At 43.3% G+C, this 19,120-nt stretch overlaps 1 protein-coding gene across 1 annotated transcript in view; it reads right to left on the bottom strand.

The window, feature by feature from the left end:
* The window catches only part of LOC144683361 (G1/S-specific cyclin-D2-like), a 44,729-nt gene that overhangs the window by 12,620 nt on the left and 12,989 nt on the right, over positions 1 to 19,120 (bottom strand). Inside the window, exons 3-4 of the mRNA XM_078546304.1 lie at positions 11,072 to 11,231; positions 9,318 to 9,460 (exon numbers count right to left, since the gene is read on the bottom strand). Of these exons, the coding sequence (XP_078402430.1) occupies positions 9,318 to 9,460; positions 11,072 to 11,231 (303 nt within the window). The remainder of the gene's footprint in view (positions 1 to 9,317; positions 9,461 to 11,071; positions 11,232 to 19,120) is intronic.

Here is a 19,120-nt window from a genome sequence, read left to right as displayed (position 1 = left end):
TTGGCTAGCGAGTGTGTGGTCAATCGAAATTTTGGGGGCTGTAGCTCTTTGCAGGGAATAAAAAAATGGGTCAAAAAGCAAAGTGTAATGTCTCAAGCCTGTGGTGGTATTGAATTCTTTATTTCATCATCCTTGATTAAATTTCAAATCCTGTCTCCCACCTTTTAATTCTGCAATTTTCCTCACGAGCACTGACCATCTATCGTTCCCCCCCAAGCCAAGCTTCTCTTTCAAATCTGCTGACTTCAAGCCAGTCATCAAAAATCCCACAATGGACTCTCCTGTCGTTGCAAACCACTGCTCCATCTAAAACCTACCTGAAGGCATTGTGTGTTTCCCAAATCCATGCCCATTTTTCCACATCTCCTTGCTTGATTCTCTCCAATGAGGTTTTGGCACCTGCCACAGCATTGAAATAACCCGAAGCAAAGTCACAAGTGACATCCTGTGTGACTGTGGCGCATTACTCTTCTTGACCTGCCTTCAGCATTTGACATGGTTAAGCAAGCCCCTTCCAACACGTCTCCCCCCACTGACCTCACCATTAAGTTTATAGTCAGAAAAAGCAATAATAAAGAATACGGGATCATGGGATTCATTAATAGGGCCGTAGAGTACAAAAGCAACAAAAGTTATGGTGAACCTTTATAAGACACTAAAATGGTCTCAACTGGAGAAGTGTGTCTAATTCTGGGCATCACACTTTATGAAGGACGTGAAGACATTAGAAAGCGTGCAAAGGTTCATGAGAAGATTCCATGGATGGACTTCAGTTACACAGATAGATTGGAGAAACTGGGGTTGTTCTCTTTAGAGGAGAGAAGATCAAGGGCAGATTTGATAGAGGTGTTCAAAATCATGAGGGGGGTCTGGACAGAATGGATAAGGATAAACTGTTTCTGGTGGTAGAAGGGTCGTGAACCATAGGACACCGATTTAAGGTGATTGGAAAAAGAACAAAAGGCATCATGAGGAAAAGCTTATTTTAAAAACTCAAGTGTGTGGTTAGGATCCAGAATGCATCCTCTAAGAGAATGGGAGAGGCAGATTCAATCGTGGCTTTTAAAAAAAGAAATTGGATAATTATTTGAAGAGGAAAAGTTTACAGGGCTACAAGGAAAAGGCAGGCGAGTGGGACTGGCTGACTTGCTCTCGCAGGGAGCAGCACAGACATGACAGCCTGAATGGCCTCCTTCTGTGCTGTAAGCATTCTGATTCTACTCCTGCAACAAATTAACTTCTCCCCTTCCCCTCACACTTGCCTCTGGTGGACCCCAAGGATCTATCCTCCACTCCCTCCTATTTTTTTTTACCTGCATACTGCTCCTCAGCAATGTCACCCAACGACACGACTTTGGGTTACACCTGTAATTTAATGACACCATCTATTATCTCTATATTGGCTGAAAATTTGTCATATGTCTAGTCCTGGATGAGCTTCAATTTCCACCAGTTAAACATTGGAAACACTAAAGTGTTTGTCTTCCACCACAAACTCCAATTCCGCCAACTTCACCACCAGCCCCCACCACCCCTCTAAACACTGCCCGCTCCCTCACCATTGTCCTCAGTTGAACCAGAGTCTCTTATCTGACCCTAAGGGTGAGCTATCAACCACACATCCTCTCCTTAACAAAGGCCATCTACTTCCATCTCCAAACTGTTGTGTCTCCGCTCTTGCCTCAGCCCATCAGCTGTTGAAACGCTCATCCATGCTTTTGTTACCTTCAAACATGACAATTCCAATTCTGTCCTGGCTGATCCTCAATCTTCTGCCCTCCATGAAGTTGGGTGTATCCAAAACTGCTGTTCATATCCTGACCTGCACTAAGTCTTATTCACCCATCAACCCTGTGCTAACTGACCTACACTGGATGTTGGTTCACCAACATCTCAAATTTAAAATTCTTATGCTTGAGTTCAAACCCACCATGGCCTCACCTCTAACCTCCTGCAGCCCAATAATCTTCCAAGAACTCTGTGTTCCTCTGACTCTGGTCTCTTATGCATACTCCCATCTCTTTTCCCTATCATTGATGGCCTTGCCTTCAGGGCCTTTTAGGCCCCAGCTCAGGAATTTCCTCCTTTAAGATGTCCTTTACCACCTTCCTCTTCGGCCAAGCTTTTCATCACCCCTCCCAATATTTCCTCCTTTGGCTTTCTGTCATATTTGCTTGTATTATGCTCCTGTGAAGCTCCCTGGGACATTTTCCTACAAGAAAGTCAACGTTACAAATATTTACTGTTGTCGTGGTCTCCCTCCCACCCATGCATTCCCCTCCCCAGATGAGGGTGATATTCAGTTAGAGTCAAATAGAACAATCCTTAATGCATATAGTAGGTGAAGTATCAGCTTTTGCGCTGGTGAGTGGGATGCTCAACCACATGTTCCCACATATACTCGATAGCAGCTTGCAAGAAAGCGACTCACCATCTTGGTGAGTGTTATGATTTCTCAAAAGCAGTGCATTTACCAACTACAGAAAACACATTACCAGCAAAGGTTATTGAATCAGTCTGAAATTAACCAAATTTCCCCAGTTTCAGCACACTGCTGTATTGTGAACCACATCATTTTGCAGGAACCATACATAACAGAAGTAGGTGACCTTATAAGCAAGAGTAGGTGGCTGCAGTGGTCACTGAACAAGTTTAATCTCAAGTTAACTCAGCTACAGTACACACAATGTGAAAGATCTGAACATCTAATTCACCTCCAACTTATAGCGTAAAGTGTTCGAACATCTGAGTGTCAAAATTTATACATAAGCTGCATACACACTGCAACAAAAATCAGATCTACAGACCAGGATTAGTTCTGTCAGTCCTGCCCATTTGCTGCTTTAATACCATAGATGTTAGGGATTGGATAATTTATTTGAGCTTATTATGGCGAACCCAAGGGTTGATTTTCTAACTTTGCGCTCCTCACAGGAATCTTACTCACTGGAAGATCATATTGGAAATTTAGGAGCACAGGTTTACAAGACATAGTTGGAAAATGATGAGCAGCACAATCCTCAATTTCTGTTCTGGGCTTCTAGAAGGGTGGGTCAGGCCAGCTCCACCCAATATTCTGAATTCAGACAGTGCAAAGATCCAGAACAGTGTTACTCAATGCAAGCAAACAAGGTCATTGACAACCACATTGAAATTCCTTTTCCTAGCTTACAGACAGGTAGATGGCAATAGCTCCAGAAGTGGGACCAGCTGACAGGCTGCGTCAAAAACCTCACTGCGGAAAACGGCACACTTTTCTGCCTTAAAATTTACAGAAGGGGGTACTTATACCCCACTGCTGAAACCTATATAGCACCTCTAACTGCAATACACATCCTCTTCGTCAGTATGGTTCAATGGAACAATTCCATTGCCTGAACTCTTACAGTTGACCCAAGGAATGCAGCAAGCAACATTCATAGGAACACCTTCAAACAACAGGAGGGAACATCCTGTTCTAGCCTTAGCCGCACTTTATACTTCAATATTAGTACAATGTACTAAGTTCAAACAGATCACTATAAAAAACTCAAAACAAACTGAATATACCTTAATAAAGCAGAGATTATTAACAGCACGATCACTGATGAAAAGAAAAACTCAACCAAATTTACTTTAAAGCTAGGAAATTGTCTTGACAATCGGATCTATGATTACCTACTTTCCAATCTTTGAGCTGTTATTGCGTTTGTTGAGTTTCCTCTTTAGTATTTAAGGCAGTTTATAGGCAAGTCATGGCTACAAATATAAAAGCAACATACTGTGGATGCTGGAAATCTGAAACAAACACAAATTACTGGAAAAACTCAGCAGGTCTGACAGCATCTGTGGAGAGAAAGACAGAGTTAACGTTTCGAGTCCAGATGACACTTCTTCAGAAGCAAAGAGAAGTAGAAATCTGATGAAATATATACTGTTTAAGGGGGGTGGGACAGATGAAGCTGGATAGAAGGCTAGTGATAGGTGGAGGCAAAGGAGAGATTGCAAAAGATGTCATAAACAAAAGGTTGAAGGGGTGTTGATGGTGATGATACTGGCTAAAGGAGGTGCTAATGGTGACATGAAGGGTAGAAAGCAGGATGAGCAAGAGACAGGTGGTCCTAGTAGGGGTGGGGACGGTGTGGGAGAAAAGGTCAAAATAGGCTAAAAGGTGGGGATAAAACAATGAATGGAAATAAATTTTTTAAATGATAATAGGAATAGGTGAGAAAAAAATGTATATATAAAATTAATATTTGAAAAAAGGGATCAAAAAGGGATGAGGATGGAAGAGAGAGTTCATGATCTGAAGTTGTTGAACTCAATTTTAAGTCCGAACTAACATTGAGTTCAACAACTTCAGATCATGAACTCTCTCCTCATCCCTTTTTGATCACCTTTTTTCAAATATTTATTTTAAAATTTTTATATCTACATTTTTCCACCACCTATTTCTATTATTTAAATTTATTTCCATTCGTTGTTTTATCCCCATCTTTTAGCCTATTTTGACCTTTGCTCCCGCACCGTCCCCTCCCCCACCCCAACCCCACTAGGGCCATCTGTCACTTGCTCATCCTGCTTTCTACTCTTAATGTTACCATTAGCACCTCCTTTAGTCAGTATCACCACCATCAACACCACTTCAGCCTTTTGTTTATGACATCTTTTGCAATCTCTCCTTTGCCTCTACCTATCACTGGCCCCCTATCCAGCTTCACCTGTCCCACCTCCCTTATACAGTATATATTTCACCACATTTCTACTTCTCTTTAGTTCTGAAGAAGAGTCACCTGGACTCGAAACGTTAACTCTTTCTCTCCACAGGCCTGCTGAGTTTTCCCAGCAATTTTTGTTTTTGTTCCACGGCTACCAATATAATTTTGCACCTTCAAATATAACTACCAACTTCACCATGGATAAGGCAATGGTGAGGTGCAAGTTCACCACCACGATTCTCCGCAGCATATCTTCGTATTGCTGTCGGCAACCGATGACTGGAGCCCAAGAAATGACCCTGCTTTGCCCTCCCCCAGGGAAAGCGAGAGCACTGAAAGATGGATCACTCCAGAAACCTTCCAAGCCCCATCACTCGGCAGTCAGAGGGCACGGTCTAAAAAGGCAGGGGGAAAGAGAAAGTAAAACGCTTAATGCAAAAACTCGCAAGGATGTTACTGGGCTTTACTCGAGCACGGCACTGCTGCAGCATTAGCATAGATCGATAAAAGTCGACAGCACTTTTTATCTCACAAGTGCGACAATTTAAAAAAAAAGAGGGCAGTCTATTCTTACTAGGAATTCAAAAGAAATGCTTCGAGGTTCAAATTGCAGAGGAAGTGGTGAACTAAAATAGTACCTTCACTACGTCATTACTACGAATTCTCACCTCCTGCACCAATGGAAAAATGCATCTGTCGATCCTAAATGTTATACAACAAAGTGTCACAGAGTCCAGAACCTCACCAATTATAGCCACTAAAACATGAAATGTACGTTTTTTTTTAAAAAAAAGCAAAATACAAAGCATGAAGCACATGCTTAATACAGAACTAATTCACACCTGCCAGATCTTTATTAAGAAGGTTGAAGGACAGTGCAGCAGCATACACTGAAGCCCTGTTACAGTAATATGTTTTAATCTTCATACATCTTTTGTACTTTTGGGGGGGGGGGGGGGAAATAGCCATACTAGTTAATCGTCTTGATATTTTCCGACAGATACGGCACTCCACTGAAGAGATGAATACAGCCTCCCATCTGTTCTCTTTCAACCAGACTGCCCCACAAGGCAGCGCACAAATACCTAAGCTATTGGTTTTGTCCGCATCTATGCGGTTGTCGTAACTTTAGAAGTAGCCAGATTCCTTTCACCTATTGCCATCTATTATACACCAGTCGCTCCAGCATTTCCAATCCACAATGCTGAGGCACATCCCTCAAAGAGCAGCTTTTTTTTAAAAAAATTTCAACAGCTGTCAAGGAGGAAAGCAGTTGAAAACCGAAGAGAACAACAACTCTTGGGAAAAAAAAATAAAGCCAGCTGGAGTGCAGGTAACACTGCTGCAGAGCAGTGGTATTGAGTGCTTGACAGAAAGCAAGATCAAAGAGTGAGAATAATACACTGTAGTAAACTCATCCCAGTCTTTCTGCTGCAGAATGAATAGCAGAACAAGGGCCTTTGGGGCCAGTCGCACCATAATTGGTTCCAATTACCAGGATCAAAGGAGAGGCAGGAAACTAGACTCTGAACAGCCTATCCAGCTAACAGCTTGGCTATTTCTTATTTCTTCCCAATCGACACCACCCCCCACCCCCCCCACCCCCAAACTTCTGTTTAAAAAAAAATCACAAAGGGAAATGCAATAAAAGCAACATGTTTTAAAAAATTAGCTTCAGAATAGTTCTGTGCAAATTATACATATCCAGGATAATGCGATGAGTATACACTCGCTGCTTCCTGTACTGAGGGGAGTTACTTTGGACACCACCCCCCACACGCCCCCCCCCCATCCAATTCAAGGGTTGATATTTTTTATGCAACACAGCTACATGTCAGTCTTGACAGCTCAACAGTGACCTCTTCTTTATCCTAATTTGCATGAGGCATCACCCAGATTCTGCACTAAATAGGCAATTGTTGCTGTGGCAATCTGATTTCCAAAGCATGTCACAGAGCAGGGCACTGAATTGCTGGATATATCCGGTACATAGCTCCCCCAATGGCTTAGTGGGTAAATGCACCACTTGAGTGTGATACTGAGCCACTCAACATAATGCAGACCAGGCAGCTTCTCAGCTAAATCTCCAGCCTACGTCAAGTTTGCTGGGATGTAAGAGGTAGTCTCAAAGCTGGTGGGTTTCTGCAGGAGAGGGGAGGCGTGTCTGGAATCAGCCAAGGTTCAGGATTGCTATTCATTGTTCCACGTTGAAAAATGCAGATATTTCAGGTAAGCATGTGATCAGTTAGGATACCCTGGGCTCTGAAGAAGGGTCACACAGACTCGAAACGTTAACTCTTGTTTCTCTCTCCACAGATGCTGTCAGACCTGCTGAGATTTTCCAGCATTTTGTTTTTATTTCAGATTTCCAACATCCATAGTATTGTGCATTTATCTTAGGATACCCTGTATCATTGATTAGTCTGTAAACGGTCTGGGAGCGTGTGTAGGTAATGATGGACTGCCAATACCTACGGAACCGTGCCCAACATGAATCAGCCAGCCCCAGGTGAGCAAAGGACAAAAAACATCCAACATTTTAAGAAGTTATAATTTAAGAACTTTCACTGCAAAAGTCGTTGCTCCAACAAAGCATCTGCCTCAATGATAATTTATAATCCTGACCAGTTGCACCCACAGATAATGTCCTAACAACACTGAATACATGATGATCCTTAGTGTAAATTGCTCATCCACAACACTACACAGACTTGAGGTGTTTCAGGAAGAGAGACCGTGTGAAAAGACTCAAACAGGTTAACACCATCCCTTAAAAAAAAATTTCACAGGAGCACTCCAGACTATGAAGGGAACTTACTTTCAGACTCTGAATTGCCTGGAACACTCACCAGTGCAGTGCTACATTCCAGATCATTAGTGGAGTATGCCCAGAGACTGATTTGTGTAAACATTAAAAGGTCCTTGCCCCTAAAGAGAAGGATGCTGGGTGTTCAACAACTGTGACTCAGTCAGGAGTACTCTAGTCTCCTGAGTCAGAAGGCTGTGGGTTCAAGTCTCACTCCAGAGATTTGAGCACGACTTCTAGGCTGACATTCCAATGCAATACCGAGGGAGTGCTGTACTGCTGGTCTTTTGAATGAGATATTAAAGTGAAGCCGCCATCTGCCCTCTTAAGTGGGCACAAAAGATCCCATGAGACTATTCAAGGAGCAATGACCAATATTTAGCCCTCAACCAACATCATTAATTATTTGGAAAAACTCAGCTGAGTTTTTCCAGGTATTTCTGTTTTTGTTCTGGATTTCCAGCATCCGCAGTTTTTTGTTTTTATCGTTAATTATTTGGTCATTATCACAATGCTGTTTGTGGGGCCTTGTTATTTGCACAGTTCCAACAGATGTTACTATACCTGCATCCTAGGACCAATAGTCAGCATGTAAATTTATCAACAGGAAAGTCATAAGTGGAGCACAAAATGTAACTTCATGGTTGCTGATTACTGTGGACTCCTTTAATATACAACGTTAATGAAACCCAACTGACATATAAAAGTGCTTAATTGGTTACTCTCAAGATGCGCTGTTCCAGCAAACAGTGGCTCAGCTAGTGTTCCAGAGATAAGTCAAGGACACCGTGTACACAGCGATTCAAAGGCTACCACTTTCAAGTGAAGAATACCACTGATCCAGTTCAAATACTTTCAAAACTCATCTCAGATACAGTAGCATCTGTATGTTCAGCGTGGACTGAGGAAGAATTAATTATATGGGAAGTAAGGTTTTTACTTTAGAGTATGATTATCAATTATTAATTTCCATTATTACCGGATGAAAGCCTTCCCCCAGGAGCTAATTGCAACTGGGCAACCTGGAAGTGCCTTAACAGACTTAGGACAGGTGTAGGTCGTTCAAAGGTGTCACTAAGCAAATGGGGATATTCAACCAGCCCGACAACTTGCGAATGTGGAACTGAGCCACAGACTATGCAACATCTCCTGCAATGCCTATCGCTAGAGGAACCCTGCACTGTTGCAGATCTTGCCGAATTCAACAACAAGGCGCAAAAATGTGTCCAGTTCTGGCTGGGCCATGTACAGACTGTCCGTGGACACGATAAGATGATTACTCTCCTTCAAACCTACCTCTTTGACCAAGCTTTTAATCATCTGTCCTAGTATCCTTATGTGGCTGTGTCCAATTTTATTTGGAAACGTTCCTGTGAAACACCCTGGTACGTTTTACTACACTAAACGTGCTATATAAATGCAAGTTGTTATTGTTATAAAGGGATACTTTGATGTTTGCTCTACAACAGTTGATCTGGGGGGCGGTGGGGGGGAAAGAGAGCTTTAGATTGCAATGGAACTTTGTGATACATCAATACTTTAAATAACGAGCGCAGCATAAAGTGATGAGGAGGTCTGGCATTTAAGCTGCAACTTCAGTGAAGCAGTTGCGATGTAGATTGATAAACAATCTGGGTTACATTCCAACTTGAAAGGAGAAAAAAGTGCTTTATTTTTTTAAAAAGTGACTGATTGTAGACAAGTTACCCCTGTTTTCCTTGTTCAGCTCATAGGTCTATGAGGAACTAGGTGGTCTATTAATGAATTAGTTCCAGGTCTTTTATCCTCTCTTATATACTCTGTTCCAAACTCACCAGTTCTGTGCAGGTGATCTTGGCCAGCAGCTCAGTCAAAGACTCTTCTGAAAGGGAGCGGCAAGGGATACCAAGTCCACGGATTGCTGCAGCTATGCTTCCTGTTGCTATCATTGAAGGTGGATACATGGCAAAATTGAAATCTGAAACAGTACACACGCATACAAAAATTAAAATCATTGCAGGATTTTCAAAACCTGAATTGACTGAATAAGATAATCAAATCACTGGGCTGTACCAACAGTTATTCGACAAGGATTTAATGTGCGTAAGTCCAAATGCATTAAATGACAAAATTATATGCACAGCAAGATTCCACTGAAAGATTAGATCAGTTACTCTTATGTTTTGGTGATGGTGGTGGCCAAAACACTCTTTGAACAGTGCCCTAGGATCTTTAAGATCCACTGGAACAGGCTCTTACTTTAAAGTCTGTACCTGTGCAGGTACAGTACCTTTCAGCACCACACTACAGTGTTGGTCAAGACGGAGCTTAAACTCTGCAATTAGGCTCAACCTGAAGCATCTGACTCAGAGACAAGGGTCAAGTGAGCTAGGCTACAAACATGGTGTTTCAGGATATTATTACTCTTAAAGCACTGATTCCTGAAATCCGAAATGAATTGCCAACATCCAAACACAGGCTTTTTGCCTTCCTCAGTTTGGTTCATGGCAACAAACTGGCTTTGGGGTCCACCCTGTTCCTGCACCGTGCCACCAATAGCTTGGACCTCCTCGTTCTTAAAACAGACAGCTGCAACTCAAACTATTCCATCCCCTTTACTGAGGGGAGACAAAGGCAAACAGGAATTGTTTATAAATGAGGGACTAAGCCTGTGTTTCGGAATATGTCATTCCATATCCACTGGCTCAATAACAAAATAAATTAAGTTTTACTTCCTGTCAAATAAAGTTTGTAGTTGGTGGTCTATGATTGCTCCCACGAGTTCCTGGACTGACTGTGTCTCCATGTAGGTGTGGCACAGCATGTTAAGATGTTACATACACGTTATGGTAAAATTTCCAATTTTAGCTGCACCTTTAGCAAGGAGGAAACCGGTTCATTTATGGAGGCCAGACCTTTGCTTCATGGAAGGAAAAGGAGCGAGTTACTCCAAGTCCTTCTTACGTATTTCCCAGAGGTTGATAACAGAGTGGGGTTCACAGAAGGCTGACAGCACATTGACTGCTCACCGCGCCCCCCATCCCCCACCAAGCTGTATATGGCCTCCAGGCATTCTAGCATTTAGAATAATTGAGTGTGTGTTGGGTCATGCTGCAACAGTGAGGCAAGGAACTTTCTTTTGCCCTTACATCTTCTATGAAGTAAACCCAAAATCAACCTAAGGAAAATCTGGCAATGCAAACAGTAGCTTTGCTCCAGCCAATATCTTTATAGCATTTGTATGAAGAGAATGGAAACAGAAGTCTTTGCCTCTGATAGCATCATTCCCATTGTAGTGGATATCTTCCCCGGTCAGTAAAAACTACAGCCAAAGAACAATAGAGGGTTGTGATTATATCAGCTTTTCGAAATACCATTCATGTATTATTCGGTTTCAAAAAGTGTAACAAAATAACTTGCAAAGAAGAGATTTACAATTTTATTACACATTACAAACTTGGAAATATCTTCCCCTAGAGATTAATTGCAGCTGCTCCTATATAAGAATTAGCTTCTCAACCTCAGCATTTATGAAGTAAATTTCCTTTATTTCTATAAAAAAAAAACAGAATGTCAAACAACAAAATACCTGTAGCACACATGGCAATGAATGTCTGAGTGTGTTTCTTAATAAGTTCCAGCTTGTCCACTGGAAAGGCCAGCTTCCCCAGGATATGTTCAATAAAATCATTTGGAGTTATGGCTGAGAGATCCCACTTCAGTTTCCCAAGGACAACTATCTCCCAATCCTGAGGAAGATAAAACATTCTACATGTTACACAATTACTGAGTGTCTCTACACATAGATTTTTTTAAAAAAAAAGTCTTGTAACTGAACCATTTCATGCTCGGACACTTAATTATTTCCTATGCCTTGATTTAATCATGCCTCGTATGACATTTTAGATCCCCAAGTAATGCCCGTCCTTGTGGAATGCATAAGGAATAGCACTATAACAAGCTAAACTATCCATACTTACCATTATGCTTACCTCTCAACCCTCACAATGCTAAGTGGCATTGCTACCCTTACCCAGCCCCCAAATGCCTTCAAAACAAGCCTGTTTATCCACTTCCGACAATTTCAGGGCATTTTTCATAGTTTTCTACATAACTAATTGACTTGCTGCATTTTCTTCTGCTCTCACAAAAATAAAAATGCAATCCCGCTTCACGAAAACCATCACCCTTGCTTTTTTGATTTGCCAGCAGAAAGTCGACTTGACCATCCAAAATCTTCCACCCTCATCTTGCCTTCCCATTTACCTGCCCCAAAAGCCTTTCTCCCCTTGTTGTGTCTCCTCACTTGCCGACCAGGTTGGTCCCCGCTCTGCCATCCATTCCACTCTCAGCCTATTCAATTATGAAGAATAAGGACCCACCCTGTTTCCCAATGCTAGCTTTACCCATTGTGGTCCTATTGAAATTATGAACCAGTTCCCATGTCTGGCTAATTTCATCCATTTGCACACTACCTTGAACTGCCATTTACACTACAATTTCCAACACTGATTTATGGGGAGGCGATGGCGTAGTGGTATTGTTGCTGGACTAGTAATGTGTTGGGGACCCGAGGTCAAATCCCACCCCACCAAATTCAATAAAAATTAATCTGCAATTAAGAGTCTAATGATGACCATGAAACCATGGTCAATTGTGGGGAAAAACCCATCTGGTTCACTAATGTCCTTTAGAGAAGGAATCTGCTGTCCTTACCTGGTCTGGCCTGGTGTGACTCCAGACCCACAGCAGTGTGATTGACTCCTAAATGCCCTCTGAAATGGCCTAGCAAGCCACTCAGTTGTATCAAACCACTACAAAGTCTCAAAAAAGGAACGAAACCGGACGGACCATCCACCATCGAGGCACCGGAAACAACAACAGCAAACTCAGCAGCGCTATCGACTCTGCTGATACTGGGAGCTAGTACCAAAATTGGGAGAGCGGTCTCACAGACTAGTCAAGCAACAGCCTGGCATAATCATCCTCACAGAATCATACCTTACAGATATGTCCCAGACATTGAGGATACCCTCCATCGTGTTGTGTGGCACTACCACTGTGCTAAATGGAATAAGATTTTGAACAGATCTAGCAACTCAAGACTGGGCATCCATGAGGCGCTGTGGGCCATTAGCAGCAGAATTGTACTCAAACACAATCTGTAATCTAATGGCCCGGCATATCCCCCATTCTACCATTACCAACAAGCCAGGGGGTCAACCCTGGCTCAATGAAGAGTGCAGGAGGGCATGCCAGGAGCAGCATCAGGCATACCAGAAAATGAAGTGTCAACCTGGTGAAGCTATAACACAGGACTATTTGTGTGCCAAACAGCATAAGCACCAAGTGATAAACAGAGCTAAGCGATCCCACAACCAACTGATCAGATCTAAGCTCTACAGTCCTGCCACATCCAGTCGCGAATGGTGGTGGACAATTAAACTACTAACTGGAGGAGGTGGTTCCACAAATGGCCCCATCCTCAATGATGGGGCAGCCCAGCACATCAGTGCAGAAGATAAGGCTGAAACTTGCCACGTCCTTAGCCAAATTGTTCCAGTCCAGCTACAACACTGGCATCTACCTGTCTATGTGGAAAATTGCCCAGGTATGTCATGCACACAAAAAGCAGGACAATCCAACCCGGCCAATTACCGCCCCATCAGTCTACTCTCCATCATCAGTAATGCATTGGAAGGGATCATCAACAGTGCCGTCAAGTGGCACTTGCTTAGATATAACCTGCTCACTGATGCCCAGTTTGGGTTCCACCAGGGCCACTCAGCTCCTGACCTCATTACAGCTTTGGTTCAAACATGGACAAAAGAGCTAAACTCTCCAGGTGAGGTGAGTGTGACTGCACTTGACATGAATAACACAGTTGGCCAAGTGTGGCATCAAGGAGCCCTAGCAAAACTGGAGTCAATGGGAATCAGGGGAAAACTCTCCACTGGTTAGAGTCATGCTTAGCACAAAGGAAGATGGTTGTGGTTGTTGGAGGGCAGTCAACCCAGCTCCAGGACATCACTGCAGGAGTTCCCCAGGGTCGTGCCCTCGGCCCAACCATCTTCAGCTGCTTCATCAATGACCTTCCTTCCATCATAAGGTCAGAAGTGGGGATGTTCGCTGATGATTGCACAATGTTCAGCACCATTCGCGACTCCTCAGATACTGAAGCAATCCATGTCCAAATGCAGCAAGACCTGGACAATATCCAGGCTTGGGCTGAGAAGTGGCAAGTAACATTCACGCCACCCAAGTGCCAGGCAATGATCATCTCCAACAACAGAGAATCCAACCATCACCCCTTGAAGTTCAATGGCATTACCATCACTGAATTCCCCACTATCAACATCCTGGGAGTTACCATTGACCAGAAACTGAACTGGACTAGCCATATAAATACTATGGCTGCAAGAGCAGGTCAGAGGCTAGGAATCCTGCGACGAGTAACTCACCTCCTGACTCTCCAAAGCTTGTCCACCATCTACAAGGCACAAGTCAGGAATGTGATGGAATGGTCCCCAATTGCCTGGATGAGTGCAGCTCCCATAACACTCAAAAAGCTTGACACCATCCAGGACAAAGCAGCCCACTTGATTGGCACCACATCCACAAACATTCTCTCCCTCTACCACCAACACACAGTAGCAGCAGTGTGTACCATCTACAAGATGCACTGCAGGAATTCACCAAGGCTCCTTAGGCAGCACCTTCCAAACCCACAACCACTACCATCTAGTAGGACAAGGGCAGCAGATAGGTGGGAACACCACTACCTCCAAGTCACTCACCATCCTGACTTGGAAATATATCACTGTTCCTTCACTGTCGCTGGGTCAAAATCCTGGAACTCCCTTCCTAGCAGCACCGTGGGTGTACCTACACCACATGGACTGCAGCGGTTCAAGAAGGCAGCTCACCCCCACCTTCTCGAGGGCAACTAGGGATGGCATTAAATGCTGGCCCAGCCAGCGAAGCCCACATCCTGTGAATGAATAAAAAAAAACCTGATTGTGGCAGTGAGTCTGTACCAGATGACATCAGAAGAGATGATCAGATTGTGTGATACAAAGGTGTCAATGGAATCAGAAGGCAGTGGAGGGAAGATGATAATGATATAATGAAGCAGAGAGAGAAAGTGGGAGACCTCCAATGACAGATCAATAAGGTTAAAGCAAAATGTTATGGACAAAGAAATAGACAAGTTGCAAAAAAATGTTCTGGATTGGGGGGAGAGTGGATTTTAGAAAAATAAGGCAGGATCTGGCCAAGGTAGACTGGGAACTGCTACTTGTGGGGAAATCTACAGAAGAGCAATGGGGGGTGTGCAGGGTCAACATGTTCCCTCTAGGGTGATAGGAAGGCGTAACAAGCCCAGAGAACCATGGATAACCAAAGATATTCAGGACACAATGGAGAAGGAAAAGAGAGGCTTTTGGCAGGTACAAGGGGAGCAAATCAGCAGAGGCATTAGTGGAGTACAGAAAGTGCAGGGTGGAGCTTAAGAAAGCAATTAGGAGAGCAAAGAGGGGATATGAGAAAGTTCTGGCTGGTAAAAGTAGGGAATTTCCCAAGATATTCTATAAGTATGTCATTGGGAAGAGGATAACCAGGGAAAGAGTAGGGCCCATAAGGGATCAAGGGGGCAATCTATGGGTGGAGCCAGAGGACATTGGTAGAGTGTTGAACAAATACTTCACATCCGTCTTCACCCAGGAGAATGAGGATGAAGGTATGGAACTTGGGGAGAGAGACTACGAGGTTCTTGAGCAAATTGATATAGGGAATGACAAGGTATTAGAGGTGTTGGCAGGCTTAAAAGTGGACAAAATCTCCAGGTCCAGATGATGTGTCCCAGACTGCTGAGGGAGGCAAGGGAGGAGATCGCGGGGGCTCTCATTCAAATTTTTAATTCCTCTCTGGCCACGGGGGAGGTGCCAGAGGACTGGAGAACAGCTAATGTGGTTCTGCTATTTAAGAAGGGTTGTAGAGATAAGCCAGGGAACTACAGACCAGTGAGTCTCACGTCAGTGGTAGGGAAACTATTGGAGAAAATTCTGAAGGAGAAAATCTATCTCCACTCGGAGAGGCAAGGTTTGATCAGGGATAGTCAGCATGGCTTTGTTAGAGGGAGGTCATGCCTAACAAATTTGATTGAACTTTTTGAGGAGGTGACCAGGTGTGTAGATGAGAGTAGTGCAGTTGATGTAGTTTATATGGATTTCAGCAAAGCCTTTGACAAGGTCCCACATGGGAGACTTATGAAGAAGGCAAATGCACATGGGATACAAGGTAATTTGATAAGGTGGATTCAAAATTGGCTTAGTTGTAGGAGACAGAGGGTGATGACAGAAGGATGCTTTAGTGACTGGAGGCCAGTGTCCAGTGGCGTACCACAGGAATCTGTACTGGGTCCCCTATTATTCATCATTTATATAAATGACATAGAGGACTACGTGGGGGGTAGGATTAGTAAATTTGCGGATGACACAAAGATTGGCCGGGTGGTTAACAGTGAGGTTGAGTGTCTTGGGCTACAGGAAGATATACTCGGGACGGTCAAATGGGCAGATAAGTGGCAGATGGAATTTAACCCTGAAAAGTGACGTAATACACTTTGGAAGGAGTAATTTGACAAGGAAGTATTCAATGAACGGCATGACACCAGGAAGTTCTGAGGAACAAAGGGACCTTGGCGTGTGTGTCCATAGATCTCTGATGGCAGAGGGGCATGTTGAGTGGGGTGGTGAAAAAGGCATATGGGGCACTTGCTTTTATCAATCGAGGTATAGATTACAAAAGCAGGGAGGTCATGTTGGAGTTGCATAGAACCTTGTTGAGGCCACAGCTGGAGTACTGTGTGCAGTTCTGGTCATCACATTATAGGAAGGATGTGATTGCACTGGAGGGGGTACAGAGGAGATTCACCAGGATGTTGCCTGGGATGAAATATTTAAGTTATGAAGAGAGGTTGGATAGACTTGGGTTGTTTTTGTTGCAGCAGAAAAGACTGAGGGGCGACCTGATCGAGGTGTACAAGATTATGAGGGGGGTGGATAGGGAGCAGCTGTTCCCCTTCGTTGAAGGGTCAGTCACAAGGGGACACAAGTTCAAGATGAGGGGCAGGAGGTTTAGGGGGGATGTGAGGAAAAGCTTTTTTACCCAGAGGGTGGTGACGGTCTGGAATGTGCTGCCTGGGAGGGTGGTGGAGGCGGGTTGCCTCGCATCCTTTAAAAAGTACCTGGATGAGCACTTGGCATGTCATAACGTTCAAGGCTATGGGCCAAGTGCTGGTAAATGGGATTAGGTAGGTAGGTCAGGTGTTTCTCACGTGTCGGTGCAGACTCAATGGGCCGAAGGGCCACTTCTGCACTGAGAGATTCTGTGAAAGGAATCAATAAGATAGGTAGATCAGCAACGCCAGAAACCAGAGGCATAAAGGGAAAGAGATCACATAAGGCAGCAAGAGACCGGGACAGAATATTGGATGACAGAAACATCCAGAAAGAGAAAATTTAGGGGACAGAAAATCAGGGAGTCTAACATCAGAGAGATACAGTGAGACACCTCAAAAGGAGCAATATCAGGAAGACAGCCATTGTGGAAATGAACAATGGATTTAAGACAAGCAGATAGGTAGAGAAAGAGAAGTCAGGCAATATATAAACACACCTGAAGATCAAGAAGTGACAACATCAACTTCGGGCAGATCCACATTATTTAGATGCAAGTGAGGTCCTTGTTAAAAAGTTTGCAAAAGCACTAAATGGAAATGGGTGTGTTTCCCACCTCAGTACTCCTTAGAGAAAATAAAGTCACTTAGGAGGCAGAGGTCTATGTTGATTCTTACATTTTGTGAAAGACATAAGCATAAACTCTGGAGGCTAATACTGTTGCGAACCCCCTCCCAACTACTTTTTTCTCGATATATTTACATTAGATAATGCCAAAAACTGCATAAATAACATACTGCCCCCGACCATCCACTGCACAGCCCAAAGTCTAGAGTATGGTAGGCACGGCAAAAAGATGTAAAGGGAAATAAGTAAAGGTTAGGGCAAAATGAAATTTTAGCACTGCACAATTCTGATGACGAAAAGAATGATTGAGGTCCTGTAAGCAAATCACAGGGCATTTTCCCCAATGTAAGAACTCTTTCAGAGAAGTGGGTGGGTGGATAAGTCACGATAGACACTCAAGACAGTTAAGTTGCCAACATCAAACTGAGTCATCTGGAGCTGAAAGAATAATCTGGTGAACAAAGTCTTCTCTGATTTGCAACATCCATAGAAAAATCTTAAGGATGAGCCATCCCAACTAGGAATGTATTTCTATTGGAAGGATAACAGAAGATGCCACAGGGGTTTTCCTTTATTGGGTTCATGCACAGAATAATGTGCGCACATTTTTTAATATATCCTCTTGCTTCAACTAGGCAATGTCCCATAACTATTGTTTTGATTTTTTCCTACCACAAATGCAATAAACCTTTTTAAATCTGCTCTGGTTCTGACAAGTGACACAAATCCTGTTCTAGTGCAGTTAACATTGCCTTTAATTCTGCGAAGTTGGTCAGCTATTTCTTTTAAATTCGCTCATGGGATGTGGGCATCACTGGCAAGGCCAGCATTTGCTGCCCATCTGTAACTATCCTCGAGAAAATGATGAGCCACCTTCTTGAACTGCTACAGTCCATGTGGTGGTAATGGCTCAACCATTTCATTTACAAAAATACTTATTAAGAAAAGGGAACCTGCTGCCCTGACTTGCTCTAATGTACATTAACTCCAGTTACACCGTGTGAGTGTGTGTGAGAGAGAGAATAATAAATGCCCTCAGGGCAACTTGGGGACTCCTTTTCAGTGTTGCCCACTCCACCAGAATAAAGAGAGATACTGGATGTCTGTCAGTGAATTTAAAGTGATAATCCAATGTTAGTGTTCATATAGGATATCCTACACCAAAGGGACAGTTTATTTTTACTATCTGAATGCCCAGACAAGATTACTGTTTGTATGTCACTGACAGCCAGCAAGAATCCTTGGCTTGTACCATGACCTTGCCTTTACTATCAGCGCTATTTGAAGTCTCATGGGGCCACTTGAATCACAGCACTGACTCGTGTAGAACCACGATGCTCGATTGTGTCAGACCACACACAGGAACTGAACACCTGTACTAACAGTTAATAGACAAGAATTTTAATTAACCCAAAAGTGTGAATAGAATAGAACAGTGTTGACATTTCTCATCACTTTGTGGGTATAAAACCAGTACCCACAAGGATTGCTAGCCTCTGCAGACATAACATTTTATGGACAGGGATGAAAAGCAGTAGGGTGGGAGAAAATAAAAAGCGTAATGGAGAAAATAATCCTCCTTTACTTCATAATTTGCAATGTTATGGTAGATACAGATGCTGACAACCGCTAATTAGAGATGCCACCCATTTCAGTCATGGAGTGAAACATAGAGGCTATCAGTGCAAACTGAATGGATAATAATGGCCACAGCTGAAATTCAATAGGATAGCATCACTTTTGTGAATTACAACGCATTTGCTGCAAATCTGAAACTGTTTTCTAAACTGAAAGCCAATATGATGGAGGTAGGCCACTCTGAATTCTAATAT

Source organism: Cetorhinus maximus, chromosome 8 (genome assembly GCF_964194155.1).
Source record: "Cetorhinus maximus chromosome 8, sCetMax3.hap1.1, whole genome shotgun sequence".
Taxonomy (NCBI): Eukaryota; Metazoa; Chordata; class Chondrichthyes; order Lamniformes; family Cetorhinidae; genus Cetorhinus; species Cetorhinus maximus.
This window is presented reverse-complemented; position numbering and strand designations above follow the sequence as displayed.